Source organism: Clinocottus analis, unplaced genomic scaffold (genome assembly GCF_023055335.1).
Source record: "Clinocottus analis isolate CAN_PGR_092001 unplaced genomic scaffold, fCliAna1.0.p SCAF_21, whole genome shotgun sequence".
Classification (NCBI taxonomy): domain Eukaryota; kingdom Metazoa; phylum Chordata; class Actinopteri; order Perciformes; family Cottidae; genus Clinocottus; species Clinocottus analis.
This window is the reverse complement of record NW_027175943.1, coordinates 13,340,718-13,348,473: the sequence shown is the minus strand read 5'-3', so window position 1 is coordinate 13,348,473 and position 7,756 is coordinate 13,340,718. Positions and strand designations below refer to the sequence as shown.

Below are 7,756 nucleotides of genomic sequence, written 5' to 3'. Positions count from 1 at the left end.
ATGCATTCGTAGCCTCATGCTCTTATATTTCTTTGCCGCTATATCGTTGCGTTAATTATACTCTTTTTGGTGTCTTTTCTGTTCAGCGACTACTGACAGCTTGTCTGTCCGTCAAGACGGTGGTTTAGTGTCGGCTCACGCCGGCGACCGCCTGACGTTACCATGTTTCTGTGGAGGAGACGACTCGTCTATGTTTTTCTGGTACAAGCAAACTCTGGGAAAGAAACCAAAGCTCATCTCCAGCATCTACAAGTATGGTCCGTTCAGATTAAGTGATGAATTTAAAAACAACACACGCTTCACATTGGATACTAATAACAAGAGCTGTCACTTGATAATCTCCGATCTGTGCGTCTCAGACTCAGCTACGTACTTCTGCATGAGTTGCAAAAAATTTACTGTTGAATTTTTGGAGGGCGCCACTGTGAACGTGGAGGGTTCAGGGTTGAAGGTCCCACTTTTGTTCCATCAGTCTGAGAGCATCCAGCCAGGAGGCTCTGTGACTCTGAACTGTACAGTTCACACTGGGACCTGTGATGGTCCACACAGTGTTTACTGGTTCAAAGACTCTGAGGAGTCTCACCCAGGACTCATTTACACCCACGGAGGCAGGAACCACCAGTGTGAGAGGAAACCCAGCACACAAACACACACCTGTGTCTACAACCTGGCGATGAGTCTGTCTCCTGCTGAGACATACTACTGTGCTGTTGCCTCGTGTGGACACATCCTGTTTGGAAACAAGACCACTTTAGCGGGTAAGTGGTGACAAGTTATATCTACATCAATGCAGGGATAACATCCCCGTATCTATGATTAGAGTATGATTTTATCACAAAGATGCCTACTGAACGGGACAAAGTGAACTTGTCAGTGCTCTCTGGTGGACTAACTTTGTAAGAGAGAAACCATTTCTCAAGTTTCTAGACCTAGCTTGGCATCTGCCGACATCGACTCTGATTATTATGCAATAAGTTATGGGCCGATGTCTGGATCGAGCTCGACAGAGAGGCCGGTAGCGTCTCATGATGTCTGGCTCTCTGCAGGCCAGGTGGACCCCTCCGGCTCTCTGGTGCGTTTCCTGAGCGCCGCTCTGGCGTTCACCACCGTCCTGGTTGTTCTTCTGGCGTTCTCAGTGCACAAGACGAGGAAGAGGATCAGCTGCCACTGCACAGGTGAGCAGGGATGGTTTCATCCTGCAGATATTTTATTTAAACCTTTATTTAACCGGGAGAGTCCCATTCAGAGCAAACATCTCTTTTTCCAGGGAGACCTGGCCAAGACAGGCAGCAGAATAATAAAAAAAAACATAGTTATAGACAGAAAACAGAAAACAAGACAAGTCAATTTAGGAAACATTCACCTTTTGGGGAACCTGCCTCTATGCTTTTGAAATAAAGAGCTTTGTTTCTGTTTCACAGCAGAGTCTCAAAGGGTTCCAGCGTCCACCGCGACGCATGCAGAGGTGACTGTTGTCTACTTAAAATAACAGTTCAACGCTTCCACATTTAGCATCGCACCAGTTCATTGATCCCATGCATTGTGTTCATTTTCTCAGCAGAGTCACCAAGATGCAGACGACCTCCACTACGCTGCGTTAAGGGACCACAGAGCCAACGGGCCAAGCAGACAAAGAGAAGACTCACACAGTGAATGTGTGTACTCCAGCGTCAGGCAGTAGAGCCGACATGAGGCTCAAAGGCTTCAGGTCACTCAGACACATGTTCAGTTCCTTCACAGGTTCTCACATAGAAAAGCCTTCATGTGGAAGATCAAGAACAGACCACAGAGTTTCACATGAAAGTTCTCTCTTTCTGGACATTTTGAGAGTCAATGAACCCACAAATGTGAAGCTTCAGATCCTCAACCAGCTCAAAGGAAGAACAGTTTTATAGCTTCTCTCACCAGCAGAGCTGTTTTCAGCTGTGTGACATCACTGCAAAAGGGGCTTCAAGGAATTTTAAGGGTTTTAAAATGACTTTCAAGGGTTTTCTACTCATGCATTAGTCTTCTAAGGCGGTGATCAAACACAATGTACCATCAGAACACTAAATGGGCCTCTATACACTGTGTAGATATTTAATTAAAAACCAGACGTTTCCACCTAGAAAAGTCTTTTACCACGTTAACAATGTAGAGAGTCTATTTATGATTCATTTCATGTTATCTTCACTTAAAAACAAATGCGTTTCTTTGAAAAATAAGGATATTTCTTAGTGACCCCAAACTTTTGATCGGTAGATTCCTGACATCACGTGGTTGAGTGTGAGAGACGGTCCGGGCTTCAGATGGAGGATTTATTCTGACTTCAGCTCCCTGATTTGAACGTTTTCCAGACTCGTTTCCTCACCAGATGAGCCGCCATTACAAATGATCTATATACTTCTTTTTCTTTTGTAAAAACTGTGTCAATAACAAGACAAAATGTTCGATGAATAAACAGTTTTCTTTTCTTTCAACTATTTTGTGTCTTCATGTTTTTTTTTAATCCATCCTTTTCAACCGAATGTCCTGTGGAAGTTCATTGTGTGTGATATGTGAACAATCCTTTAGTCCAATCATGTGACGCATCACGACTCTGAAGCAGTGAGATCACATGATCACGTCGCTGCACTTGAGCGGCTGCACGCGTCGACCTCCGACCTCTACCTGCAAGGTGCGTGTGTGTGCCAACAAACACACCTGGGACGCCGGTGAGGGATGCTGCAGCTTGTTGGATCAGCAGGTTTCTGTGACTGCAGTCGTCACTTGAGGACGGAGAAGATGCCGGAGGCGTCAGTCCAGAATGGTTTTGCTAGTGTTGTTCAGGGGGATTTTATTCAGATCCAATGAGATCCATTTGAAGAGAATTTCCTCATTCAAAGAACATCCCAATAATGTTTAACTGCAGAAATGATTTAGTCCCAAATATATTTAAGTAGCCCGACAGCTGCATTGACGTCTGTATGGAGTCAACTACTGACTTCTAACTGATTTCTAAAGAAAGTTCATTTTAATATCGCAGCAATATTGATTGTCAGTTTTCAATTTTTTTTTCTAATTTTATTTTAAAATTGTTTATCTTAAAATAAAGTGCTATAAATTAATTGAATCGTCTTTGACCAGCAGCTTGAAATTCAGTTAGTTTGAGGTCAAGTGGTTTTTAGCAGGAAGTAAGGGTGTGAGCACCTAAACAAGGATATCTCAGCATCAAAAGACCACTTGAAGCAGATGTTTGAAGCGTAATATTGGACTATATGTATATAATTTACTTAACTTTACCTACAAACAGGTCAACTTTGTTCACAGCTAAACTCATGTCCAACTGGAGGCCCACAGAGTTATTCATGCAGATCGCGTTTGACTTGAATTGACTGTCTGGTTATGGCGCTCAAAGCGTCACATCCTCAATGCCACACATCTAGTGTGTCGCTGTGAACTGGTGTTGCCTCCTTAAATAGGACATGGAGTTCAGTGTCACCTCTTGTGGGCCAATCAAACGTCGTCTCGTCTCCGAAGAGCGGAGGAAGGGTCGACGGTCTTTTCATTGCTCACGGCAAAATGAAGATGATGACATCTCCAGCGCTGGCTCTACACCTGACATGTCTGTTCTGGGCGGAAATGGGTGAGTACAGATGTAATTTAAAAGTGGACCGTCACTCTTTGTGTGTGTGTCGTCTGTTTTATTAGCGCTGAATCCTGCAAAACTTAGTTCTCGTCTCTTTATTTCACTCCAGCTCAGACGACCAGTCCGAACGTCGCCTCATCCGATCGACAAGACAGTCATTTTGTGTCGGTGAAATCGGGGGAGAGCTTGACGCTGCCGTGTTTCTTTGAAGGCATCGTTGCTGCGAGGCTTTACTGGTACAAGCAAAAGCTGGGAGAAAAACCAGAGCTCATCGCGACCTTCTATACATACGACCAAATGAAAAAACTCTGCGGTGAATACAAGAACAATTCACGCATCACGTTGGATACTGAAAATAATCACAATCACCTGACAATCGCAGACGTGCACACTTCAGACTCGGCGACTTACTTCTGCATGAGCTGCTATCTTTACACATTAGAAATTCCAGTGAGCGTGACTGTGAACGTGGAGGGGTTGAAGGTCCCAGCTTTGGTCCGTCAGTCGGCGTCTGAGAGCATCCAGCCAGGAGGCTCTGTGACTCTGAACTGTACAGTTCACACTGGGACCTGTGATGGTCCACACAGTGTTTACTGGTTCAAAGACTCTGAGGAGTCTCACCCAGGACTCATTTACACCCACGGAGGCAGGAACCACCAGTGTGAGAGGAAACCCAGCACACAAACACACACCTGTGTCTACAACCTGCCCATGAAGAGCCTGGATCTGTCTCATGCTGGGACATACTACTGTGCTGTTGCCTCGTGTGGACACATCCTGTTTGGAGACGGGACCACGCTGGACTTTAAAGGTGAGAGACTTTTTAGTAGAGGTTGTTGCATCCCATCGGTGCTTGAAAACAACATGTTTCTGCTGTCTCTCTGCAGATGAGGACTCTCTTGTCTCGTATCTCTCGAGTGCAGCTTTGACGTTCACCAGCATCCTGAGTGTCTTACTGGCTCTCTCAGTGTGCGTGATGAACAAGGGAAACAGCTGCCAGAACACAGGTAACTTCTGCTGTTCACATCTGGCAGCTTCATTTCACTGAACGTGGCTTTTGAATGAAAGAACTTTTCCTCTTTTACAAGCAGAGTCTCAGGCAAGATGTCCAGCTCCCTCCACAGCAAATGCAAAGGTGAATAAACAGCTGTTAGATGAACTGATGAACTCCCATTCACACACTTTGCTTTATTGGACAATGCATTGTTTCCTGGGTATTGTTTAATCTAATAATAATCCACTGATATGTGATCTGTCACCAGGGTCAGCAGCAAGCAGAAATCCTGTATTATGCAGCTTTAAGTGTGCGCCTGCACAACGGATCCAGAAGACAGAAGGATCAGACCTGGAGTGAATGTGTGTACCACAGCGTGAAGCAGTAGAACTGGATGCAGCACATTTCTGCTTTTGAGGGTTTTCTCTTTTAAAGTGTGAAGGAGATTTATATCTCAGGAAATAAGTACGACTGTAGATCTTCTTCTGCAGCCAATATTAAATCTTTCTATCTTTTGCTAGTGTGCATATGTGTGATACTCATGTGCTGTGTGTGTGGTCTGAAGCAGGTTATCTGTAAACCACGTCTTCACCAGAATATTTAGAAGCTCAGATTTACGACCCTGTTAAGAAAATAAACATAATCTAAATGTTGAACACTTTGAGTTTTAAACATGTTGTGTCTTCATGTTCAACTGAGGAGCTTCTTCACATGAACAGAGAATGAGGTTAACCTCAAAGTGGTGAAACTCAATGTTCCAGCACAGGAAGGTGTGTTTTTTATTTTCTTCTTGACCTAAAAACACGAGGCTTTAGTCACTAACACAGAGAAGTTGTCTCTTCTGTCCCACAAGAGGACATTCTCTTCTCAGCATGAACTCTTCATCATGCAAACACATTGTTCCACCTTTAAACTCCAGCAGGTGAAAGCAGTTCATGTTTGCTACGTCACGTACTGGACGAGGTGCTCAAACTGAACATTTCCGACAGAAGGTGAGTACAGGTGTGAGTACAGGTGTACTCAGATGGACAATAAGGGACAAATGAAGTTTGTGTGGAACATTAAAGAACGTTAACATGTTCTAGCAGCAACCAAACACAAGAAAAAGTGTGAAAATGAACACGACACGTCCCCTTTAAATGACCATGAACTCATCTTACTAGTAAAGCTATTAGTTTTTACCTTTACATGCTAATCAATAAACGGATACGGTTTGTCAGTCATGGCTCAGCTTCCATTTTCTCCTCTCACACACTTAATCATCCAGTACACCTGTTGGTCAAACCTCATTATCTCTATTACACTCACCTGCCCACCTTACTGCGCTCACTCCCTTCAGTATGAAAGCCAGAGAGAAGCCAGATCGATCTCCCAGACCATCCAGCGCTTCCCCCCGAGTACAAGGATATGACACCTAGGCCCAACTTCTGACCGTCCTGGGAGACCAGGTCCAGCGGCTCACACACTATGCCGAGTTCAGGACCAAGGCACAGCTGGATTGAGGGAGGTCAAGCTCATAGAGGTACGTCCTGGTTCCCACCTCAGATGCCGAGGCGTCTACGAGCAGTTGCCACTAATTCTTATAAAAACTAAAGCCTTTGGATGCCTTCACTTTTACTGGTACTGTTTCAAGCTTCCTCCTCCGTGAATCGCCACCTTAACGTGGTGGAGGAGTTTGAGTGGCTCAGTGATCCTGGGAGCTATGTTGTCCGGGGCGTCAGCCCCTGGTAGGGTCTCCCAAGGCAAACAGGTTTCGGGGGAGAGCCCAGACTAAGAGCGGTTCAAAAAACCCTGATGGAAAGCAGCACTACGAGCTTAGTCACCTCGCCCGGACAAGGGAAACCGGGGCACCCTCCTGGAGCCAGACCTGGAAGGCGAGCTCGTCGGCGAGCGTCTGGTGGCCGGGCTTTCGCCCATGGGGCCCGGTCGGGCTTAGCCCGAAAGAACAACATGGTGCCGCAGCCACTCCGTGGACCCACCACCCGCGGAGAGGATCATCGGGGTCGGGTGCAATGCAGACCGGGCGGCAGACCAGGCAGAAGACCTGGGCGAGCCGATTGCCGGCAGCATGGACTAGCTCTAGGGACGTGGAACGTCACCTCGCTAGCGGGGAAAGAGCCGGAGCTGGTGCAGGAGGTGGAACGGTACCATCTAGATATAGTTGGGGTCACCTCCACGCACAGCAAGGGCTCTGGAACCAAGCTCCTGGAGAAGGGTTGGACTTTGTCCTTTTCTGGAGTTGCCCAGGGTGAGAGGCGCCGGGCGGGTGTGGGGATACTCACGAGCCCCCGGCTGAGCGCCGCTATGTTGGAGTTTTTTACAGTGAACGAGAGGGTCGCCTCCCTGCGCCTTCGGGTTGCGGGGAGTAAGGCTCTGACTGTTGTTTGTGCTTATGCACCGAACAGCAGCCCGGAGTATCCGGCCTTCTTGGAGTCGGTTGGAGGGGTCCTGGAGAGGGCGCCTCCTGCCGACTCTATAGTTCTCCTGGGAGACTTTAACGGTCACGTGGGTAATGACAGTGAAACTTGGCGGGGGGTGATTGGGAGGAACGGCTTGCCCGATCTGAACCCGAACGGTGTTCTGTTGTTGGACTTCTGTGCTAGCCACGGTTTGGCCATCACAAACACCATGTTTGAGCATAAGGTGGTTCATAAGTGTACTTGGTACCAGAACACCTTAGGCCAAAGATCAATGATCGACTTTGTAATCGTATCATCTGACCTGCGGCCGTATGTCTTGGACACTCGGGTAAAGAGAGGAGCAGAGCTGTCAACTGATCACCACCTGGTGGTGAGTTGGATCAGATGGCGAGGGAGGCGGCTGGAAAGACCTGGCAAGCCCAAACGTGTTGTGAGGGTGAACTGGGAACGTCTAGCTGAGGATCCTGTCCGGAAGGTCTTCAAGTCCCACCTCCGGAAGAACTTTTCACGCATCCTGAGGGAGGTTGGGGACATGGAATCCGAGTGGACCTTGTTCAAAGCCTCTATTGTGGAAGCTGCTGTCAGGAGTTGTGGTCGGAAGGTCGTCGGTGCCTGTCGCGGCGGTAACCCGAGAACCCGGTGGTGGACACCGGGGGTGAGGGAAGCCGTCAAGTTGAAGAAGGAGGCCTTTCGGGCCTGGTTGGCCCAGGGGTCTCCTGAAGCAGCTGATGGGTA

The 7,756-nt window shown here is 47.3% G+C and overlaps 2 protein-coding genes across 2 annotated transcripts in view; both read left to right on the top strand.

Moving 5' to 3' along the window:
- LOC137792608 (uncharacterized) overlaps nucleotides 1-1,681 on the top strand; it is a 1,756-nt gene extending 75 nt beyond the window's left edge. Inside the window, exons 2-5 of the mRNA XM_068588348.1 lie at nucleotides 87-758; nucleotides 1,047-1,175; nucleotides 1,422-1,465; nucleotides 1,559-1,681. Of these exons, the coding sequence (XP_068444449.1) occupies nucleotides 87-758; nucleotides 1,047-1,175; nucleotides 1,422-1,465; nucleotides 1,559-1,681 (968 nt within the window). The remainder of the gene's footprint in view (nucleotides 1-86; nucleotides 759-1,046; nucleotides 1,176-1,421; nucleotides 1,466-1,558) is intronic.
- A 1,865-nt stretch (nucleotides 1,682-3,546) lies between these two features.
- Nucleotides 3,547-4,989, top strand: LOC137792298 (uncharacterized). Its single transcript, XM_068587918.1, has 5 exons — nucleotides 3,547-3,604; nucleotides 3,717-4,418; nucleotides 4,495-4,614; nucleotides 4,699-4,742; nucleotides 4,870-4,989. Exons 1-5 carry the CDS (start codon nucleotides 3,547-3,549, stop codon nucleotides 4,987-4,989), a joined length of 1,044 nt encoding a protein of 347 aa, XP_068444019.1.
- The last annotated feature ends 2,767 nt before the right edge of the window (nucleotides 4,990-7,756 follow it).